Source organism: Rhinolophus sinicus, chromosome 17, assembly GCF_057876585.1.
Source record: "Rhinolophus sinicus isolate RSI-liver-muscle chromosome 17, RSI-T2T, whole genome shotgun sequence".
Classification (NCBI taxonomy): domain Eukaryota; kingdom Metazoa; phylum Chordata; class Mammalia; order Chiroptera; family Rhinolophidae; genus Rhinolophus; species Rhinolophus sinicus.
The window spans coordinates 142,521,880-142,546,407 of NC_142517.1; the positions used below are offsets into that span (position 1 = coordinate 142,521,880).

The 24,528-nt window shown below is 43.1% G+C and overlaps 1 protein-coding gene across 1 annotated transcript in view; it reads left to right on the forward strand.

Moving 5' to 3' along the window:
- The window catches only part of KIF5C (kinesin family member 5C), a 144,160-nt gene that overhangs the window by 101,976 nt on the left and 17,656 nt on the right, over positions 1-24,528 (forward strand). Inside the window, exons 15-23 of the mRNA XM_019737476.3 lie at positions 1,269-1,415; positions 8,402-8,590; positions 12,201-12,318; positions 14,459-14,535; positions 15,564-15,673; positions 17,685-17,786; positions 18,028-18,088; positions 22,420-22,491; positions 23,710-23,814. Of these exons, the coding sequence (XP_019593035.1) occupies positions 1,269-1,415; positions 8,402-8,590; positions 12,201-12,318; positions 14,459-14,535; positions 15,564-15,673; positions 17,685-17,786; positions 18,028-18,088; positions 22,420-22,491; positions 23,710-23,814 (981 nt within the window). The remainder of the gene's footprint in view (positions 1-1,268; positions 1,416-8,401; positions 8,591-12,200; positions 12,319-14,458; positions 14,536-15,563; positions 15,674-17,684; positions 17,787-18,027; positions 18,089-22,419; positions 22,492-23,709; positions 23,815-24,528) is intronic.

Sequence of the window (24,528 nt, forward strand, 5' to 3'; positions counted from 1 at the left end):
CGGGCAAGGAGAACTAGCAGATGGCGCAGGAAAGCTCTAATCTGCTGACGGTAGAGCTGATAGAAAGGCGCCCCACTCCATACATTCAGTTTCATGAAGGAAGACTTTCTAATGGCTTCCCAAGATGGGAACTGCTGCTTCTGTGGGCTTTTTAAAAAAAATGAAATAAGCAGTGGCAATGCCAGAACAAAAACAAATAGAAATACGGGTCAGACGTCACTTAGGAAAAGAGGAGACTTAGATTTTCTCCACTTACTGTTTTCTTCATGATTCCTTACCTAGTCCTTGGTGTTTACCTTATTTACTTCTCAAAACAATGAAACGTTTCCCATAATACAGTTCTTATTTGCTGTCAAGCAGAAGTATTGCTAGACTCATTTAGAGTACTATTTTTAGTCACATCATTAAAAAGTGCTCTAGTAAAATAGCTGAAATTGGAAGATTGCATAAATGTCTTTGCATTAACCTTCACAGCTTTGTAATTTAGGGGAATTATTTTCTTTATTCACTGAATACATACCAAGACGCCAAAAGATAACTATTCTGTTGACGTTGGGAGTTTGTTAAGTTAGTCAGTTAGTTAGTTAGTTAGTTAGTTAGTTAGTTAGTTAAAAATATATACCTTCTGGTAATATATGTGAGGGATGGAAAAGAGATGGGTTTGTTAGCGTTTGGCAATAACATGGAGTTTCTGCTATATATTAAGAAACCCTCTCTTGTTGAACTTGAATAATTTTGAGAAGGGATGAAAAGTGTTCAATTCAACTTCGTTGAAGATTAGACATTTTTCTAAGTTGTTTTCCAAACTCATTAATGCCCCTCTGGCCCTTCTAGACTGAAGTCAGATGGGAATTTGGAAGTGGTTCAGGGAGCAGGTTGGTTTGGGAGTGGAGATGGGGGTGCTCACAGGTGTGTTTAGACCCTGGAGGATGTGGACTGACCCAGGACATCTGTTGGTAGGAAGATGTGATTACACGTTGTAAACTTAAAGGCTCCTTTTGGGCTTTATTTATTTTTAGTAACTTTTTTCACTAACCTGGAAAGTGTCATCTGATATGTAGACATAATATATCAGGCCAAGACAAATTCCTCCTCTTATCAAAGAAAGTAGTGCTATACTATAGTTTGATTTAAAAGGACGTATGTTGAAATCACATAAAATGATAAAAGAACTCCATCCTACATTATGTTGTTATTCTTTTTTGCAATGTAGCTTGTATGAAATTGATGGACAACCCTTTTAATTTATTGTTAAAATGTGTTTTCAGACTTCATTGACAACTACACAGAGAGAACTGAATCAGCTGCAAGAACTTAGCAACCACCAGAAAAAGAGAGCTACCGAGATCCTGAATTTACTGTTGAAGGATCTGGGGGAGATAGGTGGAATTATTGGCACCAATGATGTGAAGACTGTAAGTCAGCCCTTCTTTTATCCTCTCTCCCTGCTCTTAGAATGGCGTGATCCTAAGCAAGCAGGGTCTGCTTTATTCTCCTGAGTATCCAATGCTTAGCACAATGCTTTGTACCTGCCACATGCATGGTGATATTTGAATGAATGATGGATGACTAAGTGAATGATTGGATAAGGAGGAGGAGAAAAAAAATTTACCTTTCCTATAGGAAATGTCTCCAAATCTTCGTCGGCCCTATGGTTTGGTCTTCAAACTTACATGCCAGTGTCACAGAAATTTGGAGTTAGGTGAAGCAACAGTTCTAGTCTCAGAACTGTGTTTCTCCTTTTCTATGAGAACCCAACAGAGTGAAAATTCCTCAACCAATCAATATGGATTAGGAAAGCTTTTAGCTGAAAGTAATAGGATTCTAATAGTGACTTAAAAACAAAGCCACATTTATTCACAGTAGGGGAAGTCTAGAATCTTGCTATTCAGGCTGTGATTTGTGTCACCTGGGAGCTTGTTGGGACTATACTCTCAGGCACACCTCAGACCTACAGAATCAGAATCTATATTTTCACAAGATATTCCCCAGGCCATTTTTTGGCTTATGAAAGTTTTGGAAGCAAATTTTGGTTTGGTGTAGTGTTTCAACAATGTCAAGGATCCAGGACGTTTCTTTATTTCCTTTCTGCTTTCCTCAGCCTGTTTCTTTTTTATATCTGTAGGTTTTTGTCTCACGGTAGCAAGATAGCTGCTATAGCACCAATCATCACATCCTAACACTACTACATTCAAGGCAGGATGGGGTAAAAGGCGGCCAACTTTCAATCAGGTGTGAACTATATCCCAGAAGTCCCCTAGCCATCGCCTTATACCTTGTTGGCCAGATGTGGGTCACATGGTCGCCCCAAACTGCAAGGGAAGCTGGGAAAACAAAGAGAAATAGATAGGATTACTGCAATTGGCTTAAACCAACCATGATTAATCCCCTGGAGTTGTTCACATTGGTGCCATTGATAACAAGGAAGTTAGGGAGGTGGGAAAAATGGAGGAGGTATAAAGTCCATGAAGAGAAAAGGGAGAATAAGCAAAGTTATCAGCCAATAAATATTAATAATTTGCCACAATATAGTGATGTCATTGAAAAATAAGATAGGTATATTAAAAAGAAAACTTCATTGAGGTATAACTGACATGAAGTAAGTGTCACTTATTTCAAATGTACAATTTAAGGAGTTTTGACATGTGTCCACAGTCATGCTGCCATCACCACTGTGCAATAATGAACATATCCAATACCCCCCAAAGTGTGTGGGACTGTTTCTGGTGTCTGTTCTGTTTCATTGATCTAAATCTTTATGCCAAAAGCACGGTGTTTTGATTACTATAGCTTTATTATAACACAACACCTTGTACAGAGCAGCCATTGATAAATGTGTGTGGATTTAATCAAGCCCAGGAAAGGTGCTGGCTGTGTTGTTCATCATCCACCTCACAAGTCCCCAAAACCAAAATTCTTTGAATTTCGCCATTTGACTGTTAAAGGCTGACTTCTACGTGAGCCTGCTTTGTGGGAACACTCAGGTTTTGTGCTGGGATTGTACTAGAAAAGAGTCCCCAAATTATTTTTGTTTCTAGACATATCTGGGAAATACAGAAAACTCTAGGCTTAGAGTATATGGCTTCCTGTCAACCTAGTCATTCTTTCATGGAACAGCTATTATAACTGACTATTTCATGCATCTTTACGATTGAATCTAATTTTAGCATAGAATTCTCAGATACTATAGGAATACCTGAGTAAGCTCTAGTTTGGTGCTTTTATATTTGAGGATTTAGAAGAATTTCTCAGAAGCATACATCGGTGTTGAGCTCTAAACTTTTGATGTTGGGGTGATTAAATGGCCCTCAAAATAGGAAGGTGGAGTTATTTGATTTATGGGAAGTTGGCGCCTGCTGCTGATAATGATAAAGGAAGATATTTTTATGCTACGTTCTAAAATAGAGCTGATGAAAAATGCTAATGAAATCAAGGAGTGTCTAGGTACTTCAGCATTTAAAAAAAGGTCCTTACATTTGGGAACCTGAAGTATGATTGAGATTATTTTTAAACACTCAACTGGATGTTTTGAAGATATTTTTGGATCCCAGACATTGGATGCCCTAGTTAATTTCATTGAGAACTAGTTAATTTCATTGATAACTCTCACTTATAAAGCATCATATTCTTAATTATTCTGTTTTTTCTTTTCTTTTTAAAGATTTTTAATTAAAACGTAGCTAACATACATATGTATTTATATTAGTTTCAGGTATACATCATAGTTATTCAACAGTACCCACCTATGACTATACAGTGTTATTACCACATTATTGATTTTATTCCCTATGCTAAAGAAGTGATCACCATGGTAAGTCCAGCAACCATCTGACACCATACCACACTATCACAATACTATTGATTTTGTCCCCCCTTTTAAAATTTTTCAGTTAGAGTTGACTTTCAATATTATTTTATATTAGTTTCAAGTGTATAGGATAGTGGTTAGACATTTATATAATTTAGGAAGTGATCCCTCTGACTAGTACCACCTGGCACTATATATATAGTTATTACCGTGTTGTTGATTATATTCCCTGTACTTTACATCCCCATGACTATTTTGTAACTACCAATATTCTGTTTGTTTGTTTTTTCTTATGATTTAATCATTAGGGCAATGAGAGCTAAAGGGAGGAGTGATGTGACTTTGTCATGTCACTTTACTTCTTTGGGCTTTGTTTTCCTAATTTATAAAATGACAGTGTGAGCCCAGATTATCTCGAAGGTTGTCAGCTGAGAAATTACATGACATACACAAATATTTCTTAGGTGTATCATTATGAACACAAGATACTTTTTCCCCAGCTTTATTGAGATATAATTGGTGTGTGTGTGTGTGTGTGTGTAAAAACATTGTGTAATTTAAGGTATACAATGTCCTGATTTGATATATTTATATATTGAAAATTATTACCAAACGGTACCATAGCATTAGCTACCCCCTTCATTTTATCACAGTTACCATTTCCTTTTCCTCATGAGGATATTTAAGATCTACTCTCTTAGCAACATTCAAGCATATGATACAGCTTATAATCACCATGCTACTCATTAAATCTCCAAACTTTTTAATGTTATAAGTGGAAGTTTGTACCCTTTGTTCAATAACTCCCCCGTCCCACCACCTTCCACCCCTCCAAACCCTGGGAACTACCGCTCGACTCTGTTTCTCTGAGTTTGACTTTTTTTTAGATTTTTTAGATACCATTTATAAGTGATACTACACAGTATTTTTCTTTGTGACGTATTTCACATGAGGGGTGAATCTTCATGGTCCATCCATTTTGTCACAGATGGCAGGATTTCCTTCCTTCTCACGGCTACAGAATTGTCCATTGTATATATATATATATATATATATATATATATATATATATATATATATATATATACACACACATATATATGCACTCTACATCTTTCTTTACCCATTCATCCATTGATGGACACTTAGGTTGTTTCCATATTTTCACTATTGTAAGTAATGCTGCAGTGAACGTGGGAATGCAGATATGCCTATGAGATTCTGATTTCAAATCCTTTGTCTATATACCAAGAAATGGGGTGACTGGATTATGTAGTAACTCTGTTTTTAAGTAATTTAATTTTTGCAGAACCTTCGTACTGTTTTCCATAGTGGCTGCACCACTTTACATTCCCACCAACATTGCATTAGGGTTCCCTTTTCTCCACATCTTTGCCAATACTTGTTATCCCTTATCTTTTTGATGATGGTCATTCTAACAGGTGTGACGTGATATCTCATTGTCGTTTTGATTTGCATTTCCCTGATGATTAGTGATGTTGAGCATCTTTTCATGTACCTGTTGCCCATCTGTATATCTTCTTTGGAAAAATGTGTATTTAGATCCTCTGCCCATTTTTTAATCATATTGTTTGGTTTTTGTTATTGAGTTGTATGAGTTTGTTATATATTTTGAATATTAACCCCGCATCAGAGACATGAGTTGAAAATCGTTTTTCCCATTCTATAGGTTGCATTTTCATTTTGTTGATTGTTTCTTTTGCTCTGCAGAAGATTTTTAGATTGATGAAGTCCTACTTATTACAGATACTTTTCGTATTTTTAGTACTATTCAACTGATATAATTCTTTTGGTCTAAGAAAATGAGCAGATCTGGGATATCTTTTTTCAGTGACTGTGTATTTCTGTTCCTAATATCCTTCCAGTTTCCATAGTTTCTACTGATAGTGCTGCAGGGTGAGGGGGTAAAGACGGCTGTTGGAGTCTTCCTCAGTTCTCAGCTCCAGATACAAAAGGCCTGAACAGTATGAAACAGAAGAACCCATATTTCTCCAGCTCAGTCATGTCTTGAAACATTTTCAGAGTCTGAGCAATATTTTGTTGAGTTAACAAAACAAAATGAGACCAGCAAATGCCAAGATGAGCCTAGTGTTGACTTTATCCAGGTTTATTAGTGAGCTTCCTCTTTTTTTCATGTACCTATGTCACTGTGCTTTCCTTAAAACAAAGATTTCCAGGAATCCAGCCACCAACTAATAGACTAGAGGTAGAGTAAATGGAATGGATTAACTGCCTAATTTTCTTTCGACCCACCCTGACTTCAAGTCTCAATCTGACCTTTATGTCTGAGAATGTGAACAATCAATCACCTTACTTACCTTTGACTTGGTTTAGAAATGGCACCTTGCACAGCCACTCCATGCTCTAGAGACGGTGTAGGTGGGTGGGTGTGGGGATGAGTCTTTCTCTATAGGCAGAGTAGGAGAGGGGGCAGGCAGCATCTGCCTTCCCATGTGCAGGCAGCCTTTCTCCTGGATTAGTCATTTGTACTGCATCACACTGTCGTATGTACTGTTGGAGTCATCCTCAGACCCAGGGGAGAGTTATAAATAACATTTCAGCGACAAAGTCTGGCTCTTCTATTTGAAATAATAGTGTACTGGAGTTACTGAAAACTGTAAATTTACATGACTCAATATATGAACTCTTTAAAGGGTAAGAAACCTTACAGTTAAAAACATTTGTTTGGGGGATTGTGTTTTTCCATCAAGCCTGGACTCAAAATCTCCCTTCTAGATCTTATAAGGCAAGAGTCGGCTTCAGAGATGAAGGTTCTAATTTGGGGGAAGAACTATCCAGCTATCACTTTGGAGGAAGTCCGTTATTGTAAATATTTTTTCCTTCTTCCCCGTCACATGGGATCTGGGCATCGAATAGAAAATGTGCTTGTCCAAGGATAGACCTGGAGAGGAAGAGAGGTTTGACCCTTCCCAGGACGCCTACATGTTGGTTCAGCAACGTTTTACCCCCAGAGGCTGGTATAGATCGTGAATTCCACATAAAGGATGTGGCTGCTTCCTTACCTTTCAGAGGAACTGGACAATGTACAGGGTATACCTGGTCAGGTTAAAGAACATGTTTCTCATGTCTTTTCCACGTTGAACCAATCACAGAGGTAAGAGAACAAAACTGAATGTAAAGTTTGAGGGCTTTTCTCACCTATTATCTCCATGCTATGGGATTATAAAGGGAATATATAATGAATGGTGTTGGCAGACAAATTGTTGACAGTCAGAAATACAACGGGTTTAGCAAGAACCGCCATTAAATTAAGATGGAGTCAGAAGTTGATACTTGCACATTTTCTTGCTGTTAATATAGATTATGAGTTGTGTTGGTTGACACTGATTTAACAGATACGGTTGTGGAATTCTTAGGGTAATGTTGACACCCACTTACAGGCTCTCAGTGCTGTCTAGTTAGTGTACTTCCTATCTGCTACCAATTTTCAGGGTTGATACACGATTCCATATTCCTAGCTCTTAAATGTTTACTGAAAAAAATAGTCATATGATGAGGTAATAACAGCAATAATGACAAAAGCAGGCAGTTAGAATCACTGTCTTAGAACCAATTGAAGCCTCCATTCATGGCTGGATTCTGGACAGGGCTCTCGTTTCTCCTGAGGTGCTAGGACGCCCTCTGGTGGTTAAAAGCATACAGTTACTTTGCTGCTTTGGTCAACTGCCCTTCAAGAGCATGTTTGCATCTCAATAAATGGGTTTCCAGCTCAAGTATCTTGCTTCAGTTTTTGTTTGCAATAGAGCTCTGAAACTTAGAAACCAAATATGAGATAATGCAAGAATGCTGGCTGTCAGGATCTTCTCCTCTAAAGGTGTATTTAGACTGTTATTCTCAGGTGACCTTAAATAATAAACTAGATTCCTGTCTGCTTGGAAGAGCAGGCACGTAGAGGCAGGGACGCATAGATTGGTAGTAATGAGAAGTCATGCAGGAAAGTCTTCATCTAGAGGAGCTTTTGGTAGTGACACATTCTTATTCATTAGATTTTTATGTTTGTTTGTTTAATTGAGGAGTATAGAGACAGTACTTTTTATTTCAACCCTTAGTCATAGAAACATATTCAAGCCGTTAGACTACTTCTCTCTCTGAATAGCAGACTATAGAAAACACTATTGCAATTTTAATGTGAGTTCTTACAGGGACTCAGAGTCACCTTTAGGATCACCAGGCATTGCTTCTGTTCTAGAAATCTTAGGGTATAAGACATTGAATGGAACACCTCTTCAAAGTTATCTCATTTTAACTCTCCGATGTCTTTTTCTCCTGATAGGGTCTCTTTTATCCCAACTATCAATTGTACAGGAAAACCTGGTTAATGGATAATTATATTTAGTAGAGATTTTTACTTGACTGTTTCACTTGAAGTTTCAGAGAACTTGAGGTGAGCCTATAGTACTTTTTAGCGCTCATGTTCAGCTTGTGGTCCTGTTGTTAGGGATTTCTAACCAGGAAGCCACAGACCTCTTGAGGACCCGCAGACAGGTGTCAGGGGGCCCATGAACCTCTGGAAACTAGACAGCAGTTGAGCTTGTTCCCTCCTGTGCTCAGCTGGCAGATGTGAATGGAGTCATCGAAGAGGAGTTCACCATGGCCCGTCTGTACATCAGCAAGATGAAGTCGGAGGTCAAGTCCCTGGTGAACCGCAGCAAGCAGCTTGAGGGCGCCCAGATGGATTCCAACAGGAAGATGAATGCCAGCGAGCGGGAGCTGGCAGCATGCCAGCTGCTCATATCCCAGGTAGGTCACGCCTTTCCTCCACGGTTCACACCCATGTCCTCTGGAAATCTACTTCCTCCATGCTCTTCCTGGGGCTAACGGTGTGAAATAGGGATATTGATGAACTTTGCTGTTTGTATACTTGACCATGGCCGCCCCAGGCAATGATAGCCCAGGCTTGTTCTTAACCCAGGCTAGATTTTGTGGTGTGAATTACATGGATGACTGTCAGTCCCTTCGTAAGGGATGTGTCTGTATATCTCTATCTTGCTATTTATGGGTAAGTAGGTAGATAGATGTGTAGATATAGAATGGATAAGATTAGGTGGAATCTAAAACTCCTATTGGCTAAGGCAACATTCCTTATTTTAATCTCTACCATAGGTCCAATTTAATAGGTGAAAACAGAAACTACTGCTACTACTACTCTCATTAATAGCAATAGCAGATAACGTTTTATCGACTGTTGACACATATACCATCTAAGCACTTTACATGCATTATCTCATTTGACGTTAAAAAAAAAAATCCTGGTGGGAAGGTTTTGTTATTGTTCCTGTTTTTCCAATAAGCACACTAAGGCTTAGAAAGATTAAATATAGTGTCCAAACTCATAGAGCAGTGAAACGCAGAGCTGGGACACAAACCAACCTGTGTGAGAACCCAAAGCCTTGAAGGGATTTTGAAGCCTCAGGGCACATTTCATCCGCTCAGTGAGGAAGGCTGCTCTTCTTCCCAGTGCAATGGCACTTACATTTTAGTAAGGTGGTTTCAGAAAACAGCCTCGTTTCTGGTCTTTTGTTTTTATCTGAGCTTGGTGTTTGGGACTTGAGGCTTCTGTCAGTGGTCCAGTATGTGCTACTCGCTGCCTATATCACGCATTAAACCAGCTGGTTGTTTGGGGAAACACATAGCAGCATGGAGTGGTGCCTCAGGTAACACTGAGAGACAGACAAATGCATACTTCATTCTTTTAAACATAATAATATGTAATCATAGAACTATTTCCAGCCTCCTTGTCTGCCACCATAATAATCTAAGAGATGCAAATTGAAACATCAAGTTTCCATTTTATAACTAACATAATAAGCAAAAATGTATTGAAAAGATTATTCCATGCTGGTGTGTGATAGTGAAATTTATATACATTGGTCAGGAAAGTATAATTTGGTCATTCCTTTTGGAGAATCAAAAACTATAAAAAAATGTAAGTATACTTTGTTTCAATAATTTCACTTATGGTATTTTTCCCTGTAATGAAAATGAAAAATTTTCATTTCATGTGGTATCATTTCCTGATTAAAAATATTAACGCTTATATGGAAAATGTTGGGTGCAGTATTACATTATAATAAAATAAAATACCTAAATATCTATTGATAGACTAGTAACATAAAGTTACATGGAAGAATATTATTCAACTCTTAACAAAACATTTATAAAACCCAGCCCTTTGGACAGTATAATTATATAAAGTTAAGTGAAAATGAAAATGCTAAGTTATATCTATGTTATGCTTTGCAACTTTATAAAATATACGTTCATATAGATATACCAGGAATATAAAGAATTACAGTTGACCCATGAACAATGTGGGGGGTCAGGGGCACTGGTCCTCCCACCCCCTCACTGCACAGTTGAAAATCTGCAAATAACTTCTGACTCCCCAAATATTTAACTACCCCTGGTATCTGGAGGGAATTGGTTCCAGGATCCCCCATAGATACCAAAATCCATGAATGCTCAATTGCCCTATATAAAATGTCAGTCCAGTCATGTACTCCCAACTGAGAGTTGAAAACAGTATAGGTATTTACGGAAAAAATGCATGTATAAGGGGGCCCATGCAGTTCAAACCCGTGTTGTTCAAGGGTCAACTGAGTTGATAAATTAGGGTGGTTTATGGGCAAAAATTTTACAGCATTTTTTCTAGATTTGCTTTACTGTTTCACATTTTTTATAATTTATAACAATTGAGAAGAAAAATGCTAAACATTTAGTGCACACTGCACCTCAAGTGTGATACCCAGGTTGCCTGTTCTGCTGATAGCCTGTGCTCGGGGGCAGTCCTGCTCCTGGCATTTGGAGGTCAAGGCCAGAGGGCACATAGAGACCCTGCGGCCTGCAGCCTGCTGTCTTCTCTTTCCTTCTGGATGTACCAGCCTCTGCATTCAAGTCCAGTGTGCACTTTCTGTGAACTGAGGGAACGATGTAATTGTGTCAATGGTAATCTGTGTACATGGGTGATGGAAGCAGCAGTGCGAGTCCTGGGAGTGGCCTTAGGGCCCCTGGAGTAGGGAGTTTCTGGGTTCCCAGTACTCAGAGTGTGGCCTAGAGGGAATGGGGGTTCCAGGTGGGCATGGTCCCTTGGCCTGTGAACTCTGCTCCGTGGAATGGGGTGCAGCCGCAGGATGGCCCAAGTGGAGTGATTTACAGTGTGGGGCCCAGGACTGGGGCTCCCGTTGCCCAGGTCTCAGAGTGACCCTGACTTTGGAAATAGGAGATGGGAGTCAAGAATATTAGGATGTTCTGGGCTTAAAGAATATCTGCGTTAGTCAGTGGTTTCTTTTATGTTAGCAACAAGTTCCGTTTTCCATTAGGTGCTATTTTGTACTCTGCTACAATTTACAAAAGCTAAAGACTCGGTCATTATTTCCTGGGGTTCCAAAGGAAGAGAAACCTTGGCTGTCTATTTTCTGACACGATCTAAGGAATCTGACAAAATGTTTCCAGCTAAAATGCTATCTCCTTCTTTGTTTACACTCTTCTTCCTCACCAAAAGCTGTGCTTATGAAATGCTCCAGCTGAGTCCCATTTCCCAGAGGTTATTTCATGAGATTAGAGGTCAGTCTCCTGGGTATCTGCCTAAACATGAACCTTGTAGATCTGGAGTGGGTATCTGCATATTTCCATCTGCCTAGAACTGTTGTCCTTATTCAGTCACTGAGCTCCCATTCATTCATTCATTCATTTGTTCATTCATTCCACTAATATTTATTAGGTGCTTACTCTCATGGAGCTAGCAAGAAACTAGATAAGATAAATCACGTGTGAGGAAATACTGCGCCTGAGTGATAAGGGATCTAGCCAAGTCCATGTCTAGGGGTATTGAGGGGAGAGCTTACCAGGGAGAGGAAAATGTAAAATGCAAAGTCCATGCATGAGACAGGAATTGTGAGTTTGAGAGACGGGGTGGAGGAGGGGAGAGCCATAGTCTTTGATTTACAAAGACGCAATCCACAGGTGCAGGTTCAGAGAATGAAACCCTCAGCCCCAGACATTTCCCCAGCCCCTTTCTCTCCAGCACACGCTATGTTCTACGGGGAGGGAACCAGCCTGGGCTTTGGTGTCCCACTTAAGGGGATGGTGAGGAGGGGGCGTGGCCGTGAGGGGCATCTATGGGGCACGAAGCAGAGAAGCACGTGGGAGAAACAGAGAGGACCCTCTTAGTCTGTGGTCGCGGGTCCCAGCCAAAGGGCAGAATATGTCCAATACCGTAGGGGTATTGGAACTCAAAAAGGGACTCAGGAACTCCTCCTCCATTGCACTTTCCCGTCGCACAGCCCCAGGCAAGCTGGAGTGACTGCTTGCTAGTCATCCACTCCTTTTTATCTGTTTGCTTTGTTTAAAGCATGAAGCCAAGATCAAATCCCTGACAGACTACATGCAGAACATGGAACAGAAGAGGAGGCAGTTGGAAGAGTCCCAAGACTCGCTCAGCGAAGAGCTGGCCAAGCTCCGAGCCCAAGGTAAATAATTGACTACTAAGCGGGTGTCAAACTCGTGGCCTAAATCAGATTCTCTCTAGTTGGCTGCACTCATCACGTTTCGTTTTGTTCCACTGAAGCATTTCTAGGTCTGCTGACAACAGTGGTATATATTATTGGGGGGGTGAAAAAAAGTCAAAACATCTAGAAGACTGTCCCCACCTTATATCTGCTCCTCTCCCCATTTTCCCTCAGTCCACGCTGCTGCCCGAATCAGAACCCTCTCCCTTCTCCACCTCCTGCCTCCATTCTGTCCCCAAAGCTTGTCCATTCAACTTGCCAGATGCTTCTCTGGTCCTGCTCATCTCTGTCTGCATTACCACTCTCGTTGGTCCTAATTAAGAATTGTGACAACATCCATCTACCGAGAGTCCCACCCGCAGTCTGTGTTAGGGCGGCCACTGACCAAGGGACTATTCAAAAATCAAATTCTGTCTTGGGCCCAGCCCCACGCCGCGGACCCTTCCGTGGTATCCTGTTGCTCTAAATACGAAGTCTGAGCTGCTAGGGGCTTACCTGGGCCTTCCATCCTTTGAACAAACTCTTCTCTTTGCCAGGCTCCCTCCCAGCTCCCTTTGCTTAGGAAAGTACGTGACACAGGAAGCACTCAATAGATATGAATAAACAGAAGAAATTCAAGAAATGTGGCTAGAAGTGCAGAAAGCAGAACAGGATTAGGAATATATGTGTTGTGGTGAAACGGGGACACATGTACTACGATTTGCAATGAAAATTGTTAGGGTTCTTTTGGAAAGCATTTTGAAGACCATATTAATAATGGTAACATTTTTCATACATTTTGATCCTCGAATCTCAAATATTCATTGCAGAATTACTTATACCATATTGGTGGGAGAAAAGGGGAGCCATCTAAATGTCCAGCAGTTAAATGAACTATGGTCCGTGGTTGAATAAAACATATTTTTCATATTGGAGGTGAAGTACATGAAGGCTGCAGCAATGCTTGTTATAATGCAACCTTGGATTAAAAATCATATGTAATTTTCACTGTAGTTATAATATTTAAAAATCAGTGGAGGTTTGCGGTCCAAGGCCTACACAGTAATATTTGTAATGAAAATGGTTTTGATAGCATCATGGAATTGGTAATGTTGTTACCCTTTTTGTTTCTTTTATTGTTATATAGTTGTTCGCTCAGTAAATACATTTTGTTTCAAATGCCAAGGCCAATTAAAAACGAAAGAGAACATACCCACCTCCCCTATGACCTTCTCTTATTTTCTTTAAGTGATAATGGATGAATGTTAGGAATAGACTGTTCCACCCAAAACTAACACAGAAAATAACTTTTGTAAATTATTTCTGCAATGATACCACTGAGTAGAAATAAAATAGAAGTGAGAAGAGCTGAAATAAAGTGGAACAAACTAGAGAGGAAGCAGAGTGAGTTGAATGTCTCTGTCTTAAACCATTTGCTTCCTCCACCCCCACCCCCCATCTCAGGCTGTCCATTACCCGGTGTGCTCGGGGGCCACTGGCCAAGAACAAGGGGGGACTGGCCCCCCAGGTGTGCCACACGGCAGCCCTGGCCTAACTATGGGGCCTTCTGTTTCATCTGGAGAGTATGATTTTATAATTCTATCTTCTTTGTTCTTATCCTGACGTGGTTTTCCTGCTCCAGATTCTTAGAGAATAAACAGCTTACCCATGGGAAGTAAATTAGCTCTTTCTGGAATTCTAATAATGGCTTCAATCCAAACGCTACTCACCTTCACAGAGCACTATTTTATAATCTATAAATCACGTTTATGTACTTTGCCTCAGGGGTCACTCACGAGGCCAGGTGGGGAACCAGTCCTTCCAGGTGGGAGGTGATACACAGCCAAGTCAGTTCTAGAATGGCCGGCTCCAGGTTGGCACCTTTCCCCTGCAATTGCTCCTCCCGCCCCCCGACCTCGGTAATGTCCCAGGAGTGGTCAGCCTTACTTTAGCCAGAAGCCCTCCTTCAGAGGCACATCCCTTTGTCCCGTGGTTGTCACGGGTGATATAAGCTGCTATTTAACTCCATTACTGTTCTTCCTTTTTTGTTGTTTCTTAATTTTTACTTTTGGGTGGGAGTTCACCAATTAAATCTTAAATCATCATTTCAAATTCAAACCAGAAAAAATGCATGAAGTCAGCTTCCAGGATAAGGAGAAGGAACATCTCACGCGACTGCAGGATGCTGAGGAAATGAAGGTGCGTCCCCGCCCCTTCCCCCAAGCCCAGCATGCACCTGGACTGGGTCGCCTTGTGCTAGGAAAATCTGTCTTCTTCAGAGATGTGTGTGGCAGTGCAGGAGGGAGACGGGAGAGGCCGATGTGGGCCGTCAGAGCCAACCTCAGTGTGGGCTGGGTTAGAAGTGAGAGGGACAGAGGTGTCCAGAAGCCCTGAGAGGTCTGTAAATAATAGTTATGTTGCATTCGTGCATTTTTCTTCCCCATTCCTGACGAAGAGGGAAAGACCACCCACCAGGCTCTGCCTGGGCCACGCTGTCAGGTTAACTCCCGAAAAAATGTTTGCCCCTCCTTTGAATGCAAGTAAACATCTCTCCCCTCTACCTTTTTAAAGAAATGCACCAAATTTGAGTTTCCGTCTTAAACACAGAGATCTTTACTTTTGGTTACATTTTAAACAGTTAAGGAAAATGGATGGGAAATGAGATTTTTAGGTGACTAAAATGAGACACGAGAAAATGCAGAATGTTGATTAGTTTGGGGCGAACTAGGAGCCCATAGTTAAAGTGAAGCCCATGGCATGATCCCGCTGCCGCCAGCAGCGTAATTCTGCCCCACCCTGATGGGCCCCCCTCCTGGGTCACATCGCTTTGAATGTCACCATCAATCTGCAGAGCTCAGGGCAGGAACAATGATCTGAATTGTACAGGTGAGGAAGTTCAGCTCATACAGGTTACATGGCTTGTCTGACGTCACCTAGGTAGTAAGAGGTCTGTGCCCTCTGGTTGACCGGGCTCGAGAAGCCATGTAGCTCAGGTGAGCTGCAGAAGGTCATGGAAAATGATTGAATTAATGGGCATGTTTGCTGCGAGGGCCCACTCCATTTTGTTGTCCCAGTAAAGCGTGGCAGGTTCTGGGGGCCCCCGGTTCTGGGATCTGACAGTCGAGGGGCATCGTGGGGAGTAAGAGGTAGAAGTGATTCAGAGCTTGTCACAGTGTGGGCTGAGGGCCAACAAGTAGATGACACATTTCTCTCGGCCTGGCTTGCAGAAGGCGCTGGAGCAGCAGATGGAGAGCCACCGGGAGGCTCACCAGAAGCAGCTGTCCAGACTTCGAGATGAAATTGAGGAGAAGCAGAAAATCATTGATGAAATTCGGGAGTGAGTTGGCATTGGGCTGTTGGGACGCGGGGGTGGTCGTGGCACTTGGGGCAGGCTGGGAGGACGTGGCTTTCAGCCGAGGTCTCTGCTGTTCTGGCCGCATGCCCGGTCCTGGCTGGGACTGCAGCGGTGGGCGAGCTGCTCCCCTGGACTGGTCCCCCATGTGGAGCTGAGCCTCAGGGGGTGCCGGTGGGCAGGTGGCAGGCGAGCCCAGCTGCCCTTCCCAGTCTGTCCCCGCAGAGCAGGGTTCTGTGGGTGACTCAGCTGGGTAAGCACATCCCAGTAGGAGGGGACACTGTCTGTATGAAAGTACAAAAGCAAAAAAACCCAAATCGGTCCTGACTCGGGTTCTCGTAGGTTAATAAATACTCCAGAGAAGACAGTCAGTTCTAACCACCTCCTCGCCCCACAATACATGCACACAGTGCAATGCCAAGCCACCTGGTCGCACACACACACCTCTTAGGGACCCACACTGCCATGTGTCTGTGCTTGGGGACCTGTGACATTGGCTGGGGTGGCATCATTGTAGCTTGTCTCTGGTGACACCTTCTCAAGGCCATTCTCCTGTCCTGTCCCAGCCTGCTGCATAGCTGCCTCTCCCTCTTCCTCTCTTAACCTTCTTCCCACCTTATCGTCACACAAGTCACCAAGCTGGGAGCTGCCTTCAGGATCCTCTCCTCAGGGTTCTGACTTTTTTGCACAGGGAATCTCTGGGCAAATTTTGAACCTCTTTACAAAATAGTGTTTTAAAATGCCCCAAATAAAAGACATAGTAAAACAAAGAAAACCAACTTTGTTGAAGTAACAGTTCTACCCACTGACACCCCCACCCCTGCTCCCCTGGTCTAGACCGAAGGTTCTGCCCTGTCCCCTCCCGTTTTCTGTAGATGAAGAACTGGATCTCTCTGTGGGAAGCAAGGTGAAAATGATTTACTTAGGGTTACACAGCTAAATAGGAACCAAACTGGAGTTAGCATCTAATCCTCCAGATTATGGATCCAAATCTCTGTTCAGTGTATGTGAGCTGCTCCCCAGCACATTTGCATTTTAAAGGAAGAGAATGGTAGCTGAAGCTTAAGAGGACATGGTGTGTTGGGGCTCTGTGCACAGTCTACCTGAGGAATGCATCGTCTCCCCCTTCTCCTCTGGGCACCCCATGTCGTTCATGTGATGCTTTCTCCTTCAAACATGGCATGTTCCTTATCCAGATCAGTCACTCTCAAATGTTCCGTCAGAAGAGGAGAAGAGGGAGGGAAGGAAGGCAAGAAAGAGGGAGCGTTGGTGAGCGAGTTAGCAGGGGGTTTGTTTCCTGCACCTGTGCTTCTCAAAGGGACTCCGAGTTTTCCTTCAGAGGGTGTATGATTTGTTTCTGACAGTCACTCGGCCATGGCGACAAAGCGTTTTAAGTGTTGGGCTGACGTCATTGTTGACCAGATGCCCCCAACCAGATGGCAAGTGTCTTTTTTTTTCAGAGATCCTGGACTTTCTTTGTGTGTCCTCTGTTTATTCCCCTCCTCGAGGAGAGGACTTCACAGAGTGGAACTAACTGTCCCTGTATCAGCCAGGAACTTGGATTTGGGAGATGTTTTCAGAACATTGGGACCAGAGAGGAAGGGAAGGTCGAAATGTGCAAATAAGGCCTCCTGAGTGGGTGTGTGCTGTCTGCAGGGCAGACAGGGCAGAATTCTTCTGACGGGCGCTCTTTCTCTGTTTGAAAATATCAGCCTTTACCCATCTCATTATTTTCCCCTTGCAACTCTCACACAAGCGAACTATAAATACATCCTCAAAGCCGTGTGTTTCATGCCTCTCTGATGCTCCCCAGAAATTGGTTTTCACTTGGGCAGGGAAGAAGCAGTGAGGTTGTTCTTTGATCCCTCAAAACCCTCCAGAATTGCTGCCTTTAATGCATAGAACTAATGGGGTTGGAACAGAACCACATCTTTTTCGGGATGACTCGGAATTTTAGATTGATGTAGAATGTATTGCTTTTTTCTCTCGATTTCAGTTTGAATCAGAAACTGCAACTGGAACAAGAGAAGCTTAGTTCTGATTATAACAAGCTGAAAATAGAGGACCAAGAGAGAGAAATGAAACTGGAAAAGCTCCTGTGAGTGCACTTTGAATATTTCCTCTGTTTACTCTCATCCTGGGAAGGTATTAAAAAGTCTATTTTTGTGATTCAGATACTCAAATATTCTGGTTAGGTTGGGACAATTTAAAAACAGATAATAGCTATTTGTGTGAGTTGTTTTGTTTTGTTGATGTATCTGAAGACGCCAGTGGTACCTAAGGAGATCTCTGATGCCCCTTTGGTGGTTCATGTTCATGATTCCTTTCTGTTTTTTTAGATTGCTCAATGACAAAAGGGAACAAGCCAGGGAGGACCTCAAAGGTCTGGAAGAGACAGTGGTATGTCAACATGTTTCCCAACTCATTTTAGTCTCAAAGGTCAGATTAGTTCATGATTTGTTGAATTTGTTTATTCTAAAGTTCTATCTATGCACACCTTTCGTGTATCTTTTTAGGTATAAAATATCCTTTGGGAAAGTGAGAGTTGTCAAATTAACCTCCTAGCTCTTGACAGAATGACTAACCATCAGTCCAACCATCCATCCATCCATCCATCCATCCATCCATCCATCCATCCATCCATCCATCCACCCACCCACTTTGTGCTATAATCCTGGAACCTCTGAGTAAAAATTGAACTAAATTGCAAATCAATGCCTACAATTTTACAGCCTCTGCACTCTGTGACTTACTTCCATTCAATAGTGACATATTTATGGAGTACCTACTAAGGGCTGGCATTCTTCTAGAGGCTTCGCACGCACCAGTAAACAACAGATACGATCCTGGCTCTCGTGAAGCTTACCTTTAGCTCAGGGAGACACACGACAGATAACAAGGAAGTCAATCATGAACTCCGTTGGATGGCCACAGAAAGTGAGGAGCAGGGCAGTTGGGGGTGCTCCAGGAGGAGGTGACATTTGAGCAGGGACTTGAAGCAGTGAGCCATGGGGATGTCTGGGGCAGAGCCTTCCAGGCAGAGGCAGCAGCTTGTGCCAAGGCCCTGAGGTGAGCCCATGCTTGGCACGTGGGGGGGCAGCAGCGAGGGCAGTGTGGCTGTGACCAAGTGAAAAAGGGGGGGTAGGAGGTGGGCATGGAGAGGTCAAGGTGACAAGGTCAAGTTGCCCTGAGACTTGCAGGGTTTAGACCATGGGAGTAACAGATCCATTTACCTTTGGAAGGGCTTGCTTATCATTGGTTTTCCCTGTCTGCATCTGAATTCATTAGGTTCGTCTTCTCTGGTCAGCTTCTATTTCAGTTGCTCTGGAGGATGGCGGCCTGGCTGTTTGGGCCTCACCGCCCTTCAGAGTGCCACACGGCCTGTGTTTGAAGGCAGACCGTCCCAGCATAGCCTCTCAATTTGGTGAAACGTGTGCAGTCATTTCACATGATACAACTGAGGGACTCTGTTCTATAGATACAGCCATGCATTTTGGTTCCATTTGTGTGTCATAGCAGTTTCTGTGGGGCTGAGCCTGTTTCTAAGGACCTGGTGACCCCAGGCCGTAGGCAGTGGTTGCTCAGGAGTGCATCTGAGCTGCGCCCTCTGCAGAGCTCCAGGACCAGTGCTTGTTGGTGCTCAAAGCCAGGTGGAAGAACAGGGCACAAGCCATTCGGGATAGAAGTAAGATGACTGTTCAAAGGAAGTCGGACCTTTCAAGCATGCTGGATAAGACTATGGAAAGGGTGGCTGTAGGGGAAACTAACAGGAAGCCATGAAATAGCTTCATGTGTATCTGTTTTTACCACAGAAGTGATATTCATAATTATGATTATAAGAATTCAGAAAAATATGGACCATTAAAATGGTAACTATACTCCCATTAGCCGGAGATAAATGCTATTTCAGTATCTTATTTTCCTTTAGACCATGAACATCTCATCCCGTCATACCCACCCTTTCACGCCCTCACACAGATGTTCTCTCTTTTACCTCTCTCTCATGGTCTCACTCACACTCACAGTCCCCTCACCCACACTCACACACAATCACCCATTCTCACACAGACACACACCTTCACACCCACGCTCACGTATACCACCCCACACTCATGGGCACAGGCCCTCACTTTCATGTTCTTACACCTGCACTTGTCCACACACTCACACGCCTTCACTCTCATTCATACACACGTACTTACAACTTACACACACTCAGTATACCCCCTTAACACACTCACATTCACACTCACTAATGCTTATTCACACTTGCTCACACTCACACTTTTGCTCATTCACATGCACTCATTCACTTGCACACTTTTGCTCACCTTAACGCGCACGTCTCCTCACACACCCACACACCCAGTCTCTCAGACTTTCATGCCTTCTCTCGTTTATACTCACTCTGAACATATTCTTTTACGTTTTTAAACGACATTTTTCCTCACTGGCCTTATATCTATCCACGGGTTCTCTCCCCTTCCCACCTGCTCATTCACAGTCTCACACTTACACGTCCCTCCCACACACACTTACACACATCGCACACATGTGGTTTTTCAAAGTTTGGAGCTCCCAGTATATGCCATTTTAGTCTTGGATGTTTTCACTTAACTTTCCAACATAACCCTCCCCAAGCTGTAAACGTTCTTCAGAAACAGGCTCGCTGTCCAATGCTGACCACTCTGGAGCCCTCCTTAGCTCAAGGCCTATTCCATTCTCCTTGAGTATTTGGGTGGGGTGGGGGATGGAACCTGCATCCAGGGGTGGGAGTCCGTGATGCCAGTTCTAAAGAATGACATTGGAAAAGGCCGCCTGGCCGTTGAGGCCATCTCTGTCACCCAGGCAGCCCGTCTTGCTTTAACACTTTGTCTGGGCTCTGGGGCTGGACCCTCCTCCTGCTGTGTGGATGGGCTTTCTGTTTCCACCTCTCTGGACCCACCCTCCATGCCCATGTGGCAGGAAGCTGAGCCCTGAGCTATTACACAAAGGGCAGTGTCCTGTGTCAGGGAAAGATCTGAGGGAAGTGAGTCGGGGTGGGGGTGAGGAATGATAATGAATAGGATGGAGGAGAATTTGTTGCTGCAGGAAGCCAAATGATAGTCACCTCAGCGTAGATATGCATAAATATAACTTATAAACTATTTCCAAGTTCTTTAGTCACCCCTCCCAAACTGTTGAATTCACCTAAAAAGAAACATGAGGGAAAGTCACCAAACGGGATTCTATATAATTGGGTACTTATGCCCAAGAAATGCCTGGCCCTCTGACAAGGCCCCGTGACTTCTCATTTCCCTTTAGTGTGGTGGCGTTTTTCATGGAAAGTATTTACTCTGATTACAGTTTAATCAGTAATAAAATCTCTGAGGTGGCAGGGAGAGCGTGCAGGGCAGGGGGCTAGGGACTGAGCTCCCTCAGGCAGAGGTGGGGATGAGTGTGTCTGCAGAAATGTGAGCACTGAGCTGCACCCCTGCACCTGCCTTGGAAGGCAGCTAAGCCTCAGGCAGGTATGATGTGCAGGGTATTCATAATAACACCCGTTTGGCTTCCTGCAGAAAGTAATTTGCTGCATCAGAGGAAGCAATTGACTTTAGGTGCTTCTCATTTCAACACAGAATTGCAAAATTGGACCCAGTCATAAGACCTAAATTAACATAGAACCTTTATTCCAAGAAACTTAGTGTTTCCATAGCTGTATAGCCTATTTCTTCCTTTTTTTCTATGAGCATGTATGCGCTGCATCCAGACATGCTGTGTCAAAGTAGGTCAACTTAGACAAATTGAAAAGTATAAATGCGAGTTTATGTCTCTTGTCCTCCCTTATGGAAAAATATTTTGTAAGGAACTAATAATACATGGAGCCTTGAGTGGAAGGAAGTATTTCGGTTTTCTGAGCTTGTTAACAAAGGTCATTAGGTTTGACTCCAGCCCCTGTCTCAGCAATTGTAATTCCTAAGGGTTCATTTGTGGCATGTAATCTAAAATGAAGGAAAAAAAAATGCCCCTAAGAAGTTAATTACACTGACAGTTATGACAACAACAGCAACAACCACAACAAACAGTAGAAGCCTAGTGAGGAAATGGCTGTCAAATGTGACACACCGGTAACTTAAAACTAGCTAATGTTGACTGAGCACCATGTGCCAGAAACTGTTCTTAGTGTTTTATAAGGATCATCTCATTTAATCTTGACAATAACTGCCTCATCCATAAGCTCAGTGTTGCAGAATAAACGAACCCGTGGACCAGGGCCAGAAGGGGGTGACATGAAAAAGGTGTCATTAGGGTGGGAGAAATGGTGGCTAAATTTTCCTTTAACCTTGTTGAAATTATATTTAATGCGTATGTGACAAATTAGAAGGAAAAAAATCTATTTTGGTACAACACAACCCACTAGGAATTTTGGTGAGAAAACTTTTGAATTTTCGTGGTTGAGGGGAAAAACAAAAGGGGTTCCACTCAGAACACAACAAATGAGCAGGCTTTGTTCTAGTTTGCGGTTCACTGAGTTCCCAGCCTCTGCACCTTGGGTGCTGCCGAGGTAATGCTGGGGGGAGGGGTAGACCTGTGTGGTGAGCAAGTCAGAGGAAACGCAGGACCATGGCCTTGATGGTGGGCTTGCAGAGCAGGTGGGGTGATGTCTGGGGTCGATGGTCTAGAGCCAGACGAGCAATAAATTCTGTGTGTCCCCCCCTCTTATGTGGCATTTTAACAATCTTCTCTTCCAGTCTCGAGAACTGCAGACTCTACATAATCTCCGTAAACTCTTCGTCCAGGATCTGACTGCCCGGGTTAAAAAAGTGAGTGCTATCTTGTGTGAATGGGACTGAGAGGAAACGAAAAGATGGCCAGAATCATTTTCAGTTGAAGTATTACTTGCTTAATTGGGGCTGGTTATGCTTAAACGTTAATTACTTCATGCCAGGGAATGTTATTAAAAGAATGTGCTAGAGGCAAAAATCACTGGGGAACATTTTTTCCATCTGAGTTTTCCTTCCTAGTACAAGGAGGTTATAATCCTTTCCCATGCCTTCATTTCAAACGAACACACATTTGTCTGACCATCATGTGAAAATCACTGTGCATGTTGCAGAGAAAGCCCAGACAGGTCTCGCAGACAGCGTTCCCCGAAGCCTGGTGAACGAGACACGAGGCGGGTGGCCATTAGGAGGCCGGTGGGGCAAGGCCAGTGTAGGAAGCACTGTAACGTCCGGTGTCTTAAGCTCTTCCCAGCAACCATGGTAGTGGTTCTCAGTGTTCTGTTTTGCAGATGTGGAGACAGGCTCAGAGGTTAAATAACTTGCCCAAGATCGCACAGCTGGGGAGAGCCAGAGATAGGATTGGATGAGGCCCGAGAGCCTTCTGAATCTGAGCTGCTTTGATCTTGGGGAGTTTGCCGAGGTTTAAGGAGGGCAGTGCCTTTGCCAGTCTCAAGATCTGATAAATTTCAAGAGTTTACCCAGCACAGCACTCAGGTGGATTAGTTTGAGATGGACTCATTAAGAATCATCATGGAAGTGGAAGCTGAAGGGACAAGCAGAGGCCACTGAGAGTCCCAATGATAGCATAATAGGTACCTGCCCACAGCTTGGTGGTTTGTCATCCTAGTCGTGACGTTTGAAATCATCTTTAGGTCTTGGGTGTATGTTTCCACATGGTTTTTTCTTAGTAAATTTTGGAACACTTCTTTTTGGAAAGAAAAGTCTCTATTTACCTATTTGTAATGGAGAGGAATATTTCACAAAGAGAACTAATCTATTTTTCAAGAGATCTGAAGTTCCCCCCCCCCCCCCAACCCTCTAAAAATAACACTTTAAGACTTTTGACATCAACCAAGGAAATTAATTGGGAAGGTCATTGAGTCTAAACGTGTAGAACCTCTATTTATTTTCATTTTCAGAATAATGTTTGGTGGGATTGGGAACTTAAAATGATTTAGACTGTATTGACCACACTGAGCTGGGGCTGGGGGTGGCAACGTGCAGGCTTGTCTCGCTGACCCTTTGGTATCGATGCAGAGTGTAGAGCTGGACAGCGATGATGGAGGGGGCAGTGCTGCCCAGAAGCAGAAAATTTCCTTCCTGGAGAATAACCTGGAGCAGCTCACTAAGGTTCACAAACAGGTAGGAGTCGGCCAGCTTCCTTCTGCTTCTCTCTGTCCTGGAAAGGAGCCCCGCCACGTTTGTCCACAATGCAGGGAGATGGCTCTGAGTTGGAAGAATGTTAGTGCTGGAAGGGTCCTGGAAATCCTTTGGTCCTCAGTGACTTCCCTTATATGTAAAATATTTTCATTTTATCAAAGCCAAATATATGGAATTGAGTTTGAGTTTTCTGGGGCTTGGGGAGTGGGATGTTGAGTCCTGTTATTTCAGCCTGCCTCCAGCCCCAACCCTAACTGGCCTCAGTGTCTCGCATGATGCCCCTGAGGCCCCTCTGGATCCAGACTCTGCAGAAGGCAAAGTGGAAGGACTGCCGAGCTGGTCCGTGCCCCTTGCTTTGACAGACGAGGACACCGATTTTATTCATCCCATGGTTGGGAGAACCAGGACCAGGACCAGCCCCCTCTCTGCTCTGTCACTCTATCTCGGGCATCCTGTTAAGTTCTTGTGACGCCCTGGACTTTGTGTAGCGTCTCAGAGAGCAGTAACCGTGTCCAAACCCACAGGCGATTTAGGCAGACTATTTGTCTCCTTTCTGTTTGAATGCTGGGATGTTCATTCCTGTTTTCTCCAAATCCTAAAGATTTGGGGTATGATAGAAAGGGTCCACCTTTATGGGCCACATGGCTGAGGGGATGTCATTTCTCTTTGACTTAAGTGCTATTCAACGTCACTGAT